Consider the following 20,078-nt stretch of genomic DNA (forward strand, 5'->3'; position numbering starts at 1 on the left):
TTCGAATACAGACCGTTGCTGCCCACGCTCTCTATGAGAGCCTGAGGTAAGAATGGCCGTATCATCAGCGAATAGGAGGAGAGACTCCGATCCTTGCTGTGGGCGGGGGATGTCACTATTGTATACTGTGTATAGAATTGGAGCAAGTATTGAGCCCTGGGGTACTCCAGCTTGTGGAGTATAAGGAGTGGATAAGTGGTCAGCTATTTTGATCCTGATCGTCCGGTGAGAGAGATAGGAATTGATTAACTTAACGAAAGGTGTGGGCAATCCAGCAAGGTGCAGTTTTTTAATCAGGCCTGTATGACAGACCTGATCGAATGCCTTCTGGACGTCTAGGAATATGCCTATGTTGTGTTTCCTTTCGTTAATTGATTGTGAGATAAAGGTTGTTGCTTCTACCAATGCATTTTGTGTGGAATGACCAGCCCTGAATCCGAATTGGTAATCTGGAATTTGGAAGTGAGCGTCCAGGAATTCTAGGAGTCTCTCCTTGAGGATCCTCTCGTAGACTTTACCTAGGGTGCTCAAAAGTAAAATAGGTCTATACGATTCAGGGTTGGTGAGGGTTTTTCCTTTTTTGGGGATCATGACTGTACTGGCTACTTTCCAATGAATAGGAAAGTAACTTAGAGATGCATTGATAATATTGGTGAGCAACGGGATTATATTCTGTGGAAGATTTTTGAAGCATCTTCTGTGGATGCCATCAGGGCTGCCATTTGCTGCAAAATACAAAAATTTTATACGAAAGCTGCACTCTTCACCTTTAAAACGCAGTTTGATTTTTGTCGATAGGACACTCAACTATATAACGAAATTTTGGATTTAAATTACCGATGTAAAGGTGGAGAGTTTTAGTGTTTGCAGTTGATAAGTGGCACCTTCTATATTTTAGTATGCAAATCATGAAAACACGTTTTGTGAAATATAGAATACTTATTGGAAATTTCTTTTAGTGTATTTTCTTTTACTTTAATTAGTATTAATATTATATATATATATATGTTACTAAACTCCAATTAAAACAACCAGTAATAAGTTGCCTACTAAAAGTATCTACACGATTTCAAAATATATCAAAACTTTAAAGAAGAAATGTATCTAATGTTGATTCATATCTCTTTACGTACCTGTTTCGTCAATATTTAAAAGTATCCAAGACCCATTACCAATACCACTCATATTTAAACTGGTTTCTCTCACATTTTCCAACCATATTTCCTTCATTTCACTATTACCTTTCGTGATATATGTAATAGGAATGTACCAGAGAGCATCAGAAGTGACATTCGCATCCTCTGTCATCTTAGTTTGATTAATGGTGGCTACACCAGTAAAGTAGTCTCTATTAATGGTTACACATGGATAGCCGCTTTGCACAGACCAAGAGTTCATTAGATCTTTGACCGTTACTGTGTCAGGAATAAGGCTCTGATTTTGGGCGGTATTTGTGTAAATAGACCATAAATCATCTTGAGTAACAGATTTGTAAGCGCTGAAAAATAAATTACATAATAAAATACATTTAACTCATGTGAAGGTACATCCAGTTAACTTAAGATGAAGTTTCCTATGACCGTCTGTTAGAACGATAGGAACCGACACTGGAACAAAAATGAATCAGCGGAGGAATATTCGATCGTTGATAGTTGTGGAGATGGTTACTTAAAAATAATGATCTCTGCTTAGTTGTGTTAAGGCGAATTTATGTCATTTATTTTGGGTATACACCGCGGATTATTCATCGATAATGAAAAATGTAAATTGCACTTTCATCCAAAGTGAACATCAAAAAGGAACAGTGTATGAAGTAGAATGATTTCCTACTTTTGATAAACACTTTGGATGATTTATCCGGGATGACAAGTCTAAACGTTTGTATGTAATTTTATGTCATCTTTTATGTCCGTTGAATAGTGAACTTTGATCTAACGTTCGCTTGTGAAAGTTTCAAATCGTTTATTTCAACAATATAGTATCAAATAATATACTAAAATATGACCTTCCGTTGGAAAGACTACCAGACATTATTATTTTTGGAATTATATAAAAATTGCGAGTGTCTGTGGAATAAAAAAGTCAAAATTATCACAAGCGCCTGTAAACTATAAATATGATTCCACTATTTGGAGAGTGATTTCATGGTTTGAAGGCGGAGAAGTAGGGAACACTTACTTTTATTTCAACGTTAATTATATTATATTTTTTTAATATTATTTTTTGTTCTAAATATGCCACAAAATATTTTATTTACAGGTTTTTACTGACGTTTCGATCTCTATATCCAAAGACCGTTTTCAAAGATATAAATGATAGTTATATTTATTTAATTTTTTTAATATTATTATATATTTATATAATCTTATTTATATAATCACATATTATTTATTTTCTTTTTTTCTCTAACTTTAAAAACGGTCTCTAGAATAGAGATCAAAACGTCAGTAATTTAAACATGTAAATAGATATATTGTGGCTTATTTCCAATAATCTCCCTAAAAATATAGAATGTCACAAGCAAAAGGCTATAGAAAAATAAATATATCTATCATTTGTATATTTAAAAACGGCGTGTTTATACAGAGATCGAAAGGTCAGTAAATTAAATATATGAATAATTATTTTGTGGCTTATTCCCTACATTCTCCGAAAAATACAGAATGCCACACTCAAAAAGCTATAAAAAAAAACAAATAAATTTGCAGAAAGCTTATTGATGCTACCCGACTGTCGCGGAAGTTACGCTAAAACGTCTATTGACGGGACCTGACCAGGTTCTAATTTTGTTAAGATTCTCTTAAACCAGCGCTCCAATACTTCGGAAGTCATTTCTTCATGATAATATCCTGTTTCTCTCGACTCAAATTGAAGCAAACCATCATCAAGGAACCCTGTATCACTTTCTATACAAGTAATAATTAAACGTCGTCCCTTTCATGATGGAGCTTTTAATACTGTAAACCAGCCTTCTATAAATGCTTCGCGCTTACTTTTGACATTTAAATCTTGCCAAACTTTTCCGAATGTATGACCTTCGTTAATCCAGGTTTTATCTAAATAATATTTTTTCCGTCTAATGCTGCCAATTCTGCGTATTTCTTTTAAATACTTTTTTTCCACACAATAATTTCTTTTTTTTTAATAACATACGTTTTTTATTGCGTTTTACATATCGAAAGTTCATAAGAGCACACGATAAATACAGCTAATGAATACCTCTATTAAACTGCTACAAATGCCGACCGCTTGGCTAACATTTGATGCCATTTTTCTGCTGACAATTCCTTCATATCATATCACTACCTTCTCTTCTGACGTTAACATTTTCCATCTCTTTAGCGGCTTTTCATTTCATTTTTCATTTTGGAATCAACATCAGAATTTTGCTGTCTTCTCTATGCTGTCTTCTCTCGCTATAAAACGACAAACTCCCAATAATAACACTCGCTCTATCACCACAAACTTCAACCGCACAAAATATAATCACAAAATGCAGCATAAGCACTCGCGTCAACACCTCTTATGTAAATGAACATTTCTTGCTTCGGCACGGGCGGTGATGTAACCGTTGCGATGTACACATTCCCAAGTTGCAAAGTCTTTGAAACAGAATGGGAATGAAATGTAAAATATCGATTTTTATTTTATAAACTTAAATATGCAACGAAACGGAACTCATTTCTTTGTTGTATTTTTATGACGGTAATAATCCAAATAATCGCTGTGTCGAAGAATTCAGGTTTGTATGACCATAACTGCTACTTGTGAAAAATTATTGGCTACACTGTACGGCAGCTCGTGGTCAAGTCTGTTATAGAGAAGCATAAATAAATGTACTAATTATACATTCTGTGATTTTTTATGGGAAAGCGCAAATTTTACGGGTAGTTTTGGAAGGCCGCTGTGTGTATTTAAATTTGAGGATATTCAGCGTTTCAACGTTTAAATCACTCTTCCAAATAGTGGAATTATACTTAAACAGGCTTTGTTACATACAGGTACCACGCCACCTGTGTTAGGTAATTCTAGGTGTGAAGACGCCAGTGGCTGACTTATGGTAACAGGTTTATAGAGTTGCTATACAATAAAGTTTAATTTTTTAATTACAAGAAAGAAAAAAGATTGTACTCACAATTTCTTGATGAAATCTTGCAAACCTTTCTTGAAATGTTCGTGTGACAATGTAGCGTTCAACATTTTCAGAATACTGCTTCCTTTTCTGTAGATTATAGGATCGAACACTTGTTCAATTTCGGCAGTTGTTGTAATATCTCTTTGCATACTCCTTGATGATTTGAGACTATCGGAGTTTAATGTATTATAGGTATCCCTAACTTTTATGCTACTATATGCATGCCATTTTGGTCTTAGCTAAAAAATGAGGCAGTGCAAAATTAAGTATAATTAAAGTAAATGTTGATCAAATAAACTTAAAGCATACCGCTAAGTAACAGACAAGGTTTTTTGGTGATATAGGTTTATTTAATATAATTAACAAGATATGTTTTGAAGAAGATACGAGTAGAACAGCATATTTGATTTTGACATTAAAATTAGATTGTTTTAGTATTAGATAAACATAAAGCTAGACGAAGATGAAACAAATATACACATTAACGGTGTCGCCCACAGAGTCGATTTCAAACCCAGACTAGATAGAATTCCTCACAGATATATTATGTAAAGGCCATAAATGCAATGCGCAAGCATTAACACCGAATGAAGATGTACAGATTAACACTCGAGGAAGTCATAAAAGCAGCACTAGGACATTTAAAAACAGAAAGTCCCACGATCAGATAAAATACCCAATACACTGCTAAAATATGGTGAAGTGGCATTGATAGTGAAATCACAAAATTGTTGCAAAAAATCCTTGATTAGAATCCCAAATAGCTCTAGGTTAAATATAGCCTTGCCTATATTTAAGAAAGGAGATAAGCAGGATCCTTCTAATTCTTCTTCTTAGAGTACCGTCTCACTACGGAGGTTGGCAATCATAATGGCTATTTTTATTTTTGAACTTGCTGCTCTAAACAAATCAATCGATCTGCATTGATACCAATCACGTAGATTCTTCAACCATGAATCCTGCCTACGGCCAACAGATCTTCTTCCTTGAATCTTTCCCTGTATTATGAGTCTCAAAATTTCATATTTTGGTCCCCTCATCACGTGGCCTAGGTATTCCAGTTTTCTGCTTTGTATAGTGGTGATTAGTTCTGTTTCTTTACCAACCCTCTCCAGTACTTCTTTATTTGTAATTCTATCAGTCCATGATATTTTTAATACTCTGCTCAAGTCTCAGTTCCATATAATAATATTGAAAATATATAACAGCGAATGGTACGTAGTCTGATCTCCAAATTTAGATTTTTGCACGTTAGGAGTGGCTTCATTCGTATAAATGCTGATCTGGCAATCTCTATTCGCCTGTTCATTTCTGCAGTATGAGCATTGGTTTCATTGATCAAAGTTCCCAAGTAGTGATATTTTTCTACTTGTTCTATCTCGTTACCATTGATTATCAATAGGTGATGTACATTTTGTGGTCTTTTTGTAATTAGCATGTACTTCGTTTTTTTAGCGTTGATAGTAATTCCCATCTCAGCACTATTCATACTTAAGCTTTCGATAAGATGTTGTCGATCTTCTATACTTGTTGGTATGATTACAGTGTCGTCTGCATATCGTAAGTTGTTAATTAATTTTCCGTTAACGGTAACTCCCGCTTTGATATTATTGGGCGTGTTTTGGAAAATTTCTTCAGAATATAAGTTAAACAAAAGTGGCGATAAAACACATCCCTGTCTAACTCCCAGAGCACTCTTTTGCTGCTTGTTTTTTAGGGATGGTTATAAATGCTGACTTCAGCCGCTCTTGTGGTATTATTCCCGTATCGTACACCGTGTTGAATAAATCTGCCAATACTTCCAAGTTATCCTCTTCCACTAATTTTAACAGTTCTACTGGTATTTCATCTAATCCAGCTGCCTTATTATCTTTAGATTTTTTGATAGCATATTTGACTTCATCTATCGTGATCTTCTGTCTCTCTAAAGGATTTACTTCTTGTATATTCTGCATTTTACTTTTTTCATCTTGGAAAAGGTCTCTAACTTACTCCTCTCATCGTCTTAATCTCTCTGGTAAATCTATTAGTAGTACTCCTTTTTTGTCCTTTATGTGTCCTTGCTGTCCATTTCAGTCACTTCTCTTATTTTTTTGTGCATATTTCTCATATCATATTTTGTTTCTAGTTCTTCTATCTCTTTACATTGCTTCATCAAATATATTTCCTTAGCTGTTTTGATTTTTTCCTTAATTATTCGTTGTATTTCTTTATACATCTGTAGATCTTTTCCTTTATATTTCCTTTTTTCTTCCATCTGCAATAGTATTTCTTCTGTCATCCACTGTTTTTTAGCCTCTGACCTATGTTGTATCAAACTTTCTTGAGCTGGTTTCAGTAATGTGTTTTTTATATTATACCACTTTTTATTTACATCCATAATTTGTTTGTTGTCAGTTAGTGTTTTTTGCATATTAACATTCACATAATTCGTTTTTTATTTCTTCGTTTTTTAGCATTCTTACATTAATTTTTTGTAGTTAGTCCTCCCCAAATAAAGGAATCCTTATCTACGACTTAACTCTCTAACCAAAACACGAGTAGCCGTTCGCAAACGTTTCAATTTATTTGATTACCGTATCCCCGAGCCCTAATTGTTCAGTTCTCCCTTTTAACTGCCTATAAGCAAATTATAATTGTTACAACTATAGCTAACAAGATATGTTTTGAAGAAGATACGAGTAGAACAGTATATTTCATCTATAAAAATTAGATTGTTTTAGCGTTAGATAAACTTACATTAAAGCTAGACGAAGATGAAACAAATATACACATTAACGATGTCGCCGACAGACTAGATTTTAAACACAGAATAGACAGAATACCTTACAGATATATATAAAAGCCATGAGTGCAATGCGCAAGCCTTAACACCGAATATTGAGTCCCAGGACGAGATAAAATACCCAATACACTGACTGCTGAAACATGGCGAAGTGACATTGATAGTGAAATCACAAAATTGTTGCAAAAAACCTTGAACATATTAAAATCCCAAATAGCTGGAGATTAAGTATAGCCTTGCTTATTTTTAAGAAAGGAGATAAGCAGAATCCTTTTAATTATAGGAACATTATTCTTCTAAATAGAAGGAAGCCTATCAGGAAAATTTGAAGTAAGAAGGAGACTAAAACAGTGAGATCCGCTGTCCGCAATACTGTTGAATTTCTTGCTGGAGGCAATAATTCATTAAATAAATTATATGGAGAAATAAACAAGGCCTGACGCAATAAAACAAAACGAATAATGGAAACAACATAGATGAAACTACTAAGAGGGATAATCGGCAAAATTTTATATGATAGGGAAACAAGTGAAGACATTCGAAGACATTGCTAAATAATTCCAGTTACCACATGGGTTAAAAAAGAAAAATATATTGTAATAAATAAATTGATAAAATGGAGCTAAACAGAATAGTAAATATCCTGAGACGAATCGCTAATAGGTCGAAGAGGCACTGGACGATTTGAAAAACGCTGGTAAAACTGTTTTACCGTAGATACCGAAGATTGAACAGTCAATTGACCTATTAAGAAGAACGAAGAATAAGAAAGCAACAAAAAGAAGCAAAGATGGAAAACCTAGAAGAGCGTTTATAGACGAATAAGGCGAAGCAATATAATAAAGGAATCTACAAGATGAATTTGAGAGGATAGAAAAATATGAAAGTTGTGAAAATAATTAATAGAAAGAATAAAGTAAAAATTTACGAAATTCAATTGTTATGTAATATATTTATGACAAAGTAGATGGTCGCTTTAACATTAAATAAATGTTAAAGCGACTATGTATGATTTATAAAAATGTTTCGGTCTTATAAACAGCACCAGGAATGTATTAGCAATAATTATAAAATTCTTACCGTTGTAATTGCTATTTCCGATATAAATGTGGCAAGTCCTTCATTTAACCAGAGGTCGGACCACCATTCCATCGTAACCAAGTTTCCAAACCACTGATGCACTAATTCATGAGCAATTTTCGCTAATATATAGCTTCTGGTCTTAATACTAGTAGAATTAGGATCAAATAAGAGTGACGATTTTCTGAAAAAAATTTGGTATAAGTAAAAATAATTTCATTTTGGTTAAAGAACCTGGCCAATCTAGGCGAGCGAGAGCAAACTTATTATTAAACTTCACTTGGTTTCTATACAGAAGATTGCTGCAGTGTCTATATTTAAATACTCCTTCTACTAAGTACTTAAGGATGAGTTAATATAAAAGAAATGTATTGTATTCGTAAATTGAGCGCAACTAAAAGTTCAGAAAATTTAAAGGTTTTTTGGTTGACATTAGTCAACAAAATAACGGCACACTTCTTCTTTCTCTTATCGTACCATCTTCTATTAAAGGTTCACGAAAAACTCGACGATGTAATGTCTATCTTGTGCAGCTCGAAATTGTGACTAAATCAGTCTAACATCTTATGTTTTCATACACGAATATATGCATCTGCCCATTCCTTTTTTGTCTTCTATTTACCTTTCGATAATTAATTTTAAAAGATTTGCCTTACTGCTTCATACAATATGAGGTGTGAGGTTTTTCTCTTTTTAATCTTACATTCAACACTTTTTAATTAGTAAGCCTTTCAAGAACTTAGTTGTGTACGTAATCCATACAAGGTATTTTTAAGTCTTCTGTAGACGGGAATATTTTTCTAATTCTTTGATAATACCAGTATCTTTGATTTGGTAGTATTTACTTTAAAATCCAATAGACTCCTCCATGATTTACCTGATTTAAAAGTTATTTTATAGCTTCCTGGTTATTAACAATAATCGCAGTGTCATCGGCATACTGTAGGTTATGAATTGAGACGACATTTATTTTTATATTGCTGTTTGTATCTTTTATAAAAATAAGTCTCATTAAAGATAAATCTTGAATATATTCTAAACAATAAACAATAAAGGGGATAGCACCCATCCTTCGTGATATCAGTATATCGTCCGTTTCTTCTTATGCTTCCCTTACGGATACTCTTTCTAACCAAACATAAATTTGTCAAGAAAATTTCGATATGTCTTTAAATTTGACTGTTTTGGTCTCCAGTTCCATTCAATAAAGTTCCCAACACATGAGAAATTTGATACTTTTTCTATTCGAGAACTATAACGGATCAATAGATCCAGATATAAAAATAAAACGCAGAATAGCAATAACTAAAACAACTTTAATGAAAATAAAGACATTTCTTTGCAATAATCATCTTAGTTTAGAACTAAGATAAATAATGGTTAAGTGTTACATTTGGTCTGTACTTTTGTATGGAGCAGAATTATGGACACTAAAAGTATCAAGCATGAACAGAATTGAAGCATTGGAAATAAAGATTCGTAGACGGAGCTAAAGATACCATGGACAGCGAGAAAAACTAATGAGGAAGCACTAAGGAGGGACAACAGAGATAGAGAAATGCTTCAGACTGTTAAATACCGGAAACTGTCTTATCTAGTATCATAGTATATAGTGATGGGAAATTGATAAAGAATACTACAGATTATTCTTAAAAGCAAACTCCAAGGTCGTAGAGGTGTAGAAAGAAAACAAGTTTCTTGGTTAAAAAATATTGCAAAATGCAGGACTATTATTCCATGTGGCAGAAGATGGTGATGATGGTGATCGCAAACGTCTGATAAATCTGGTATAGTATATGAAGTAGAAGAAGCAGTGGTTGTAAGCCTTCTGCTGTTCTTGTGATTAGGTCAGTATCGTCTGCATATCGACTATTATTTATAACCCCTCCGTTGGTGACAATTCCTTCGTTTGCTTCTAAAAAAGCTTCCTGAGAGATGCTTTCAATGTAGACATTCAAAAGCACTGGTGACAAGACAGCCCTGTCGTACTCCTCTGAGTATTTCTATTTCTTCAGATGTTTCCTTTTCAATTTTAGTGCTTTTGATTCCAATACAAATTCAGAATTATTCGTAGGTCTTTATTATCTGTTTTGTCTTTCATTAATGTCTCTCAGTTTATCGATATACGCTGTCAAATGCTTTTTCAAAATCTACAAAACAGACTTTTTGACTCTACATCTTCACATCTTGGCCTTAAAATCAACTAACACTATAGTTGGCTAATTTTTATTGGTGAATTTCAAGAGATCTTTTAATTCTTTATAAAACTTTTTTATTTCATTTTCGTTCTTATCTGCAAACAAAAGATAGTATTGTACTATATTGATATTAACTTAGCAGGCCTTGAACTGTAATAGAGTTTTGTCTACCGCAGACTAAAGTTATACCAAAAAAAAGTTTGGACAGATTTTTTAGCAGGCTTAGGTAAGCGTTTTTTTTGAGATTGGTAGTCATTTTGCTTATTTTCATCGTAATCTTAAATATGAGAAAAAGATCTTTTTAAATAAGGGTGTACATCTCTAATCTCTGGGAATATCATGGATATCTGGAAATAGAATGGGGACAGAACAAAATGTAAAAATATAGAAAAAAGAAAAAAACTGCAACATAATGGTTGGTGAAAGATACAGCAACTAATGCGTTTTCTTCTGGGCAAAATATTAAGTAAATGATGTATGAGGAAAATACTGTCATAGCTCAGAAATTTGAGGAGGAAGTCATTTGAATGTATTTCGAGTCATCCTTTATAGCAACTGTTTTAAAACTCACTTTAGTTACAGTAAAATTTATTAATCACTTAAAAACATACATATGTATCATGATGTAGGATAAAAAGCATAAAATAGCTTTTGCTTCAAATTCTTCTAGTGATGGAGATATAAATGGAAAAAATGAAAAAAAAAACACCACAATTTGTGGCGAAAATTGATTCTCATTGGCTGGACATCATTTGTGTAAGTCAATGAGCAAAGCAAATGAGTAAATAATATTCAGAAGAGAGATAGCGCGGTGTGCTGCCTTTTACACAGTTGTAACCTATGGTTTTATAAACGAAATATTAGCATATATTAATACTTTATCTTCGCATGTCTTTGAACTCATTACAGATGTAGGATTAATGTTAAATATATGAACCCAAGAAGACAGATCAAATATGCGCAGCAACGCCAAATCAGACACCACACCAACTATTGGTAAATAACTGTAAACCAAATCACCAATGTGAAGCAAAAGAAATTTAAAAAACATCAAAACAGAAAAGAAAAGTTTAAGAAATTTCCTTTATTGAAAAACTCAAACAAGAAAGAAATGCGATTAAAAAGGAAAAATTGAGTTCAATAAAATCCATACTAAAGAATTTTTCAAAATAAAAAAATTATTTCCATGCAAAAATTGAAATTTTATGCAAAAGCCAATTAAAAATGATGTTTTAGTCTTTTTTAAGGTCCCAAATTTCCTAGTATATCTTGTGTTAGTTTTAATCAACATTGAGACTACTAATAAAACAACTAGCTTGTATTTACCTAAAAGATATGATGCCCCAGTTCTCCATAGCAGCTTTACCAAAATTAGGAATTGCAAGTAAATCTAATTTGGGTAAAGGAAACTTCATATCAAAATAATCCTCCATAAACGGTAATAATTCCATTGTGACGTCTAGTGCATATTGTGCTTGGCTGAGGTCGTTTTCGGGTGCCCAAATTTTGACAGGTGGTCCTGCTGTAATATTAGCTGAAATACTCTTCATGTCGCTTATCGTAAACGCGACCAAATATGTCGACATCGAAGGCGTCTGCTGGAAATGGTCCCACACCCAATCGGTTTCGTTCCTAAAAATGTTTGTTTTTAAAAACACTATTTACGGATTATTTACAAAGTGAACAGAAACTCAAATAATAGGTAAATTTGATATAAAGACGGTCAATGCCGTAAACTTCTTTTTACTCGGTAATATTCTCTATTCAGCATATGAATGAAATTAAAAATAAAACAAACATGTGAAGTTTCGTCATCTAAATTCTAAAAATATTTTTTTAGACCGAATTAATTAAGTAAATCGTGACAATGAAGCAAGGGCAGACTTAAGACTACCTTAATAAGAGATACCACTTATACTTAGATATAATTATCTGACAAATCTCTAGATTTCAGTTAATAGAGAAAAGTTATTTCAAATATTGCATAGCTTACTAACTAATAAAGCAACAATGGACTCGTCAACAGCAACTGTCTGAGTACAAAATGGGCTTACTGAAAACCTTTCAATAGGCAAAGGATTCAAACAAGGAGACGAGCTGGCACTGACACGATTCAATCTGACACTTGAATATGTGATAAGACAGCTGAATATAGAAAGAGGTAACCTCCTAACAAGTAAATCAATACAGATTGTTGCCTATGCCGATGACATTAGCATTAGTTCTCGCAGAACAGAAGAGGCGGCAGAAATATATTCACAATTAAAAACAGGGGCAGAAGAGATCGGACTAAAAATAAATATTCAAAAGACAAAAAACTAACACAGGCAAGAGCTAGGGGAAACAGACGCACAGTTTAATTAGAGGACGATATTGACACTGTAGAAAGTTTTACATATCTAGGAGTTACACTAAACACGGATGGAACAGAAGAACCAAAAATTCAAAAAAGAATGGAAAGGGGAAAAAAAGCTTACTTTTCACTCGCCCATGTGTGTCGTCCAAAAACACAAACTGGAGATCGAAAATCGTGGGTGATGACAGAAGTCACAAAACGAAAGCTGAAAGTCTTCAAACGAAAAGTGATAATGGACGTCGGATTTGGACCTATTAACGAAAATGGAGTATGGAGATCCAGGTACAACCATGAACTCTACCACCTGTTCAAAGAGGTACCGATCTCAGAATTCGTTAAACTTCCGAGACTTTGATTGACTGGTCATGTAGTGAGAATGAAGACCATTCCCACTCTGGAGAAAATTCCCAAAAAGAGCCCTAGATAGTAAAATGTAGGGCGCAAGACAAAAAGGAAGGCCACGGAAAACATGGGAGGATGAAGTGGCAGTGGACGCGCAAAATTTGCTAGACGTGAGAACCTGGAGAAGATCGGCGCGAGACCGGTAAAGTTGGAGGCATAGTTTAAAGGAGGCCAAGGCTTGATTTGGGCTGTAGCGTCCATGGAGAGAGAAAGAACTGACAAATCTCAGGTATGAATGAATGCCGGTCTTCCGATTGATTCGCTGGTTGGGAGAGTTCGATGCTTTAAAGAAAAAATTTTTTCTTTAAAGAAAAAAACGACCGTTTACGTACCTTTTGATACATTATAATTGGAGTTTGTTTTAGAAAAGATGTCGCTACTCAGTGAAAACCTTTAAAAATCGTAAGGTAATCGACAAAGATATATTTTGATTTTATCTAATGTTTGTCAAATTTTATGTAAAATATGATGATTAAATAATATACTTACATTACTTCAGTTTGTTTAATTGGCATATTTGACAATACAGTCATATTCGTTCTCCTAGCGACACTAATTTCAAAGGGCGCCCTAAAATATGGTTCATCAAAACATGGAAAAATTCTTCTAGCAGATGTTGGTTGAAGGAGAGTTGTAGCTAGCCATCTAAAAATGAAATTTGTTAATAACAACATACGAATATAAGAGAATTTTCAAAATTAGTAATGTCTGTATTTCTGGATAAAATTAGTAAGCATTTACAACTCAGCCTTTTTATTTATTGAACATCATAACCATTGTTCGCACCTTGTAGAATCACTAAATTTCTATTTAATTCACATAAACGAAGATGATGCGTTATGAAATGAAATAATTTTGATCGAAATCTTTCATAAAGAAGTATGCTAAACTTTAAGGATGTATCCTAACAAATCTAGATCGGTTTGATTGTTTGCCAATAGTTTATTTGGGTTTCATATAATTTTTTTTTTGTTAATTAGAGAATTTATTATTATGGCTTAATATCTGGTTGGAGGTACTATGGCTTCTGTTGACTTTTAATCTGTGAGTAAGTATAATTTTTGTATCCGTAGTAGGTAAACCATAGTTATGATTTGTACTAGACAGGTGCTGTCTCTATCAGTTAATTACCGATAGAGGGTTTTTCTGTTTAGCTTGTTTGTATTGACGTTTTGAATTTGTGATTCATTTTGTATGGAATTGTAATTCGCTGTTAATAATAAATTAAAATCGCTGACCTCAACACAAATAATGTAAAACACTGGACATTACTAAAATTTCACTATAAAATTGACCACAATATGCAAATTTTGTGTTGTTTGCCCAAGCTAGTTTTAACATATTTTTCCTGTATTATATCAGGACCGGACTTCACAAGATAGAATCTATTTGGTAAATAATCAGTTATTATAATCAGAATTTGTCGAATTAAAATTATTAGTTGAAAATGAATACACGGCAAAATCCAGTCTGCTAAAATGTATAAAAATAACAAAAATGTAGACTTCGTTGAATAAATATGTGGATAATATCTCTCTTTACTATTTGTCATTGAAAAGAAACTGAATTTTCTCACCAACTTAAATGTTCATTATCATCATCATTAGCCGTTTTGAGTCCATTACTCAACATAGGGCTCCCGTAAATAGTTGCTTTGCGTACGGGCCCGAGCACCCTGAATCCAGTTATGCTGGATGCGTGTGTTCCGACCACCTTATTGGAGGACTCTTCGATTATCGTGTCTAGGTTTTTCCATTTGAAAATTTTCTAAATCCATATTCCATCTCTGACTCAAACTATTCTGACTGGATTATATTATGAAAGGTAGAAAATATCAATGACTTCAAGTTACAAATCAACAGAAAAAATATTTGGCAAAATATTTGTGAGAAGAAGAAGAGAAATAGAACACTTATAAAAACATGCAGAATAATAAAAATCCTAAAAAATACAAAGAACTAGATAACTTACGTTGTCCTGCCTTAGCTATATGGGTCATAAAATGAATAGGATAGAATGAATATATGACGTCAACGAAACCAATATATGACGTCAATTTGACGTATCCACTGGCGCAACACAGTCAAAGGGTTTCGCCATAGATAAATAATATAGTATATGCAGGGTTTCGCTTTTAAACTCAAATGCCTTGCAATGTGTGTGCACAACGTTCATTTCTCCAATTGCAACGATTTACTGTAAACTGTAGTCGATTGCCATGTTATAATTGAATGCTGCTCGAAGGAGATTAAACGCGACATTTCTATGGAGTTGTTTTTAACTCCATCGATTATGTTTGACTTTATTTTGAGCTTCGCGTTGCTCGTCAGTTTGAATAGCTCGTATATTAGCTCGTTCTATGACCTATGTTGCTACCTCTAACTGGTGACATTTTAAAAATTCAAAATTCAACTGAAAATAAAAAATTGACTTCTTTAGTGTTTCTGTATAACCATGTATACTACGTGTTATTCAATCTTACTTACAATAACTTACAAAAAACATTAAATTAAACTTTTATTTCTGGTTAACTCTTAACTCTTCTTATTAACGCTTGTTTTTAATATAATATTTTTCAAACACACTTCTCAAAACACTTACTACACGAAATAACGCATGGATAATCATTCTAATTGAATGGGCAGTCCACTAAGAACTCAATAAATTCGACCGACCGACGATGTAGTATTTAGATAAGATTTACATCGCGCCAACAACTATCAAACGAGAAATTGTTAAACGCTCTAAATTTAAATAATCGTTAAGTTTGCTGAAATTTTTTAATATCCTGCGCAATTCTCTTAAATATCCTTTTCGTAAAAACTCTCCACAAAAGTGGACGAAAGTCCACTCTCCAAAAGTGGATTTTCGTCCACTCTCCTTTCGTACTTACTTCGTACTTCCTAATGAGTCAATGTAACTTGTTTTGTACAATCCAATCAAATTCTCAATAATTTCTCCAGCAAACTTGATTTCGACCATGTAAGTTTTTCCACTTTCCAATACTTCCGCCAAGGAAATTTTTATTTTAAAATTAATTTCGTCCATTTCGAGCGTTAATACTCGTAACGGTATATTTTCAGTTCTGTAGACGATCTTTTCAGTAACTGGTTCTGTAATAATAGTTGATGCATCGGTTGGATCAGTTACCATTTCTGTAGTTGTTATATCTTCTTCAGCTGGAAGTGTTGTATCTGTCATAGTTGTTGCAGTTTCTGTCGTAGTTTCTGCATCATCGGCATCTCTACGAGATATGTTATGGGCTGTGGTATTACCAGTTGGTAGCTCTGTAGTTACTTCAACCTAAAAATTTAAATAAAGTTAATAATTTATTATACAGAATGCGTGTTTTGAAAAGTTGGGGATTGGCGATGAACCTTACAAATTGGTATAAAATATAAAGAATTCCACAATGATAGAAATGTAGGCCTAATGTTACTCATACCACCAAAACTATGAATGGTTAACAGCATAATAAATCATCAATAGTTAACAGAAAATTTTAATGCAAAGTTATCAAACGGCTTGATAACTAGTACAAATGGTTTTGAACAACTTTAATCGACGCAATAGAATGCCCAAAAAATAACAAAGAAAACCCCAGTCTAATCTAATAAATCTTAGAAGAAAAAAGCTGAAGACGATCATATATATACTGATTAGACAGTATCCAATCTCTGACTGAAGAAACACCTCTACAAGATAACTAGGGTGATTGAGCCATGACTTAGAAAATGCAAAGTGGTGAAATAAATCTTCTATTGATAAATACCTAATATGAGTCGGGTATTCATCAGCTAAATAACGTCATAGATTTCAAGAATATTTATTTTTAAAGAAACAGCTGCATAGTAAAAAATCGAAATCGAGCTCTGGACGGAGATTTTATATAATTACCAAAACAATTTTCCGAGTACAAACTAAAGGGTGATGGTTAGTTTAAAAATATTTACCTGTTTTGTGGTATAAACTTTAATATCTGATTCGGAAATATTTAAATCATCTGCGTGAAATATGATTTTATTCGTGTCCTCAATACAATTGACTTCTATTATGACACGCCCAGTAAAGGTGAAGTTTTTCTCACTGTGTTCGTCTAAAACGGGATGAACCCACAGTCTATAATGCAGAGGATATAATGTTTTTGGTAACCGCAGAGCTTCTTTCGTCGCTTCTTCGTTTATTGTGTCGTTTATTAACTTTTCTATATCATTCGATTCTTTAATTATCTGCAACAAATATTTTAAAACACATTAGTATAAGATCTATGGAGACGATATAAATGTTTTATTAATGTTGGTATTTATGTATTTTGTCTATATCTGTATATATTTAGAACAAAATGTGTCATATTTTTGGAGTTTTCCCAATGAAATCTGCACCAAAAACAGGTGCAGGATGATATTTTCATCAGTCTAATCTACCTATCTAATCCAATAAAAGGCTAGGATGACCTGTTACACAAAAACGCAGTTTTTTCGGGACGATAACTCCTAGTGCCACCTAGGAAAGATATCTAAACTACCGTATTCTAAACTACTAACTATCTAAATATTGTTTATTAGAAACCATTAAACTAATTTAACTTTTTTTACATAATATTTTGGAGTATTTTCTTTTTTTTTTAATTTTTGGTTATTGAACTTTCTCATATTATTTAATTCTAAGGCGGTACGAAATTTGTCGGGTCAGCTAGTGAATAGAAGCGAAAGCCAAAGGAGTAATTAAATTTAAAATATATTCAATAGGTGAATTGCAAGGTTAAATCGGTGAATTATTGGAAAATCAAAGACGTCAACTACTTAATTGATTTACTAGAATACGTTTCTCTTCTATTATTTTTTAAAAAGCATCCTTGGTTCTCTACAAAAAGTAATGATATTATAATATAAGTAAAAAAACGAACAGGGTTTATACTTACAAAACAATTTGTAGGTTTTTATGATGTTATCAAAACTATACGATAACCTAATATCATAACTTAACAAAATAAACGAGAAAAAAAAGCAAAAACACAAGAAAAAACTGCATGCGAGCACTATTGTGCATTTATTTGATTTTTGGTGATTTTTTAAATTTGATTGATGGCTTCATTTGGATGTATTGTTAAAGCTCTTTCAATTGTCAAACCACACTAGTATACTTTCAGTTGTTTGCTATCCGTTGTTGAATGTCATAGTTCCACATGTGGCTTGCTTTGGTACATGTGTTTATTTGGAATACAGTGAGGTCCGATTATCGAGGGAATTGGTATAAGAAAAAAAATCGAAGTGATTTTGAAAAAGATTTAAAAAAAAATTTAATTTATTTTTTAGTATTATATTCATGGAGAATGGACCAATGGAGAGAAACCCAAGAATAGATATATGAAGTTCTTATTTGTCCTGTATGGGGTTTTTTTTATTTGTTGTGTATGATGAGAGAGCGATATATCTGGCTCAAGTTATCGATGTCGGTTCTATTATTTAGGGGAGCTGGATGTTTTAGAATTTGGCACCTTTTAAGGATGGATCGCTTATGATAATTTTGTTGTTTGCGTAGTATTTTGTTATTCGTAAAAGGGATACTGTGTTTAGTTGAAGTGGCATGTTGTGCAAGGGCACAAGATGGTTTACAAATCCTAATGTGGCTTTTGTGGGACGTTAGTCGACTTAGAAGAAAATGGCTGGTCTGGACAATGTACCAGGAGTTGCACTCTGCATAGGATATATGATAGACGACATTAGTTTGTTCTAAAGGGGTCAATGGAGTTTTTATCTTCGAAAATAACTTTTCTACGGTTCTGGTGTTTTTTAAGGCTATTTAACAGGTAAGTTTTAAAAAGTTTGGTAAGCCAAAAAATAAAAAAATATATTAAAAAAAAATAAAAAAAAACTTAAATCTTAAAAAAAACGTTTTTTTTTTCTTTTAACAATTCCCTCGATAATCGTAATTCACTGAATTCCAAATAAACACATGTACAAAAACAAGCCATATGTGAAACTATGACATTCGACAACGGATAGCAAACAAAGTGAAAGTATACTAGTGTGGTTTGACCCTTGAAAGAGCTTTAACAAAACATCCAAATGAAGACATCAGTAAAATTTAAAAATCACCAAAAATTAAACAAATGAACAATAGCGCCCGCATACAGGTTTTCTTGTGTTTTTGTTTTTTTTTTCTCGTTTAGTTTGTAAGTTATCGTAAAGTAATAAAAGCGAAACGCATTCTAATAAATTAATGAACCTCTGCAATTCACCTATTGAATATATATATATATATATATATATATATATATATATATATATATATATATATATATATATATATATATATATATATATATAAGAGTAATGTAGTGACCCTTTCCCAAGTTAACATGCTCCTTCTCTAACTTGGCTACACCACTGAAGACGAGCAATAGTCAGAAATACGTATATACGGTTGCCTTCCATCGATATACCTTTTTTGGTTTTCTATTTTGCGAGACATGCCACTACATTTTACTCTTATTATCCACTCGCATTATCCTTTTCCATTTGTTTTAAACGTTTCAGCGTTTGGCATTCATTTCCCCAGGTAGCTGTAGTTTCCTCTGTGGTTATTGTTGGTTGTTGCCCTGGAAACCATCAGGGTCTTCTAACTCTAATGCCACAAATTGGTCGCATTGCTCCTGTAGTGATCCTTTCCCAAATTAACATGTTCCTTTTTTACCTTGGTTGCACCGTACTGAAGACGACCAATAGACAGAAATACGTATATACGGTTGCCTTTTATCGATATACCTTTTTTGGTTTTCTGTTTTGCGAGAAATGCCACTACATTTTACTCTTAATATCTACTCGCATTATCCTTTTCCATTTGTTTTATATATATATATATATATATATATATATATATATATATATATATATATATATATACAGTGTGTAAAAGCCAAATGGAACAAATTCATTATTTAGGTTACTGTACATATTTATAAAAAATCCCGAAACACGTCAAATTTAAATTATAATTTTACATTCTTTAACGTGAAAATGCAACCCCTACCTTGAACCCCCTTAGAATCACAGGTACAACCCCCAATTTTTAAAATAGGAAGTACGTTTTTGCAGGTAAGCGACACTCCGGAAAAAGAAC

General features: G+C 32.8%; 1 protein-coding gene across 3 annotated transcripts in view; it reads right to left on the bottom strand.

Moving 5' to 3' along the window:
* The window catches only part of LOC140443298 (aminopeptidase N-like), a 98,838-nt gene that overhangs the window by 13,624 nt on the left and 65,136 nt on the right, over positions 1–20,078 (bottom strand). For all 3 annotated transcript variants that reach the window (XM_072534478.1, XM_072534479.1, XM_072534477.1), the window contains exons 3-9: positions 16,910–17,185; positions 15,850–16,259; positions 13,446–13,601; positions 11,525–11,830; positions 8,001–8,184; positions 4,136–4,374; positions 1,134–1,498 (exon numbers count right to left, since the gene is read on the bottom strand). In XM_072534478.1, coding sequence (XP_072390579.1) covers positions 1,134–1,498; positions 4,136–4,374; positions 8,001–8,184; positions 11,525–11,830; positions 13,446–13,601; positions 15,850–16,259; positions 16,910–17,185 — 1,936 coding nt within the window. The remainder of the gene's footprint in view (positions 1–1,133; positions 1,499–4,135; positions 4,375–8,000; positions 8,185–11,524; positions 11,831–13,445; positions 13,602–15,849; positions 16,260–16,909; positions 17,186–20,078) is intronic.

This window comes from Diabrotica undecimpunctata, chromosome 6, assembly GCF_040954645.1.
Source record: "Diabrotica undecimpunctata isolate CICGRU chromosome 6, icDiaUnde3, whole genome shotgun sequence".
Taxonomy (NCBI): Eukaryota; Metazoa; Arthropoda; class Insecta; order Coleoptera; family Chrysomelidae; genus Diabrotica; species Diabrotica undecimpunctata.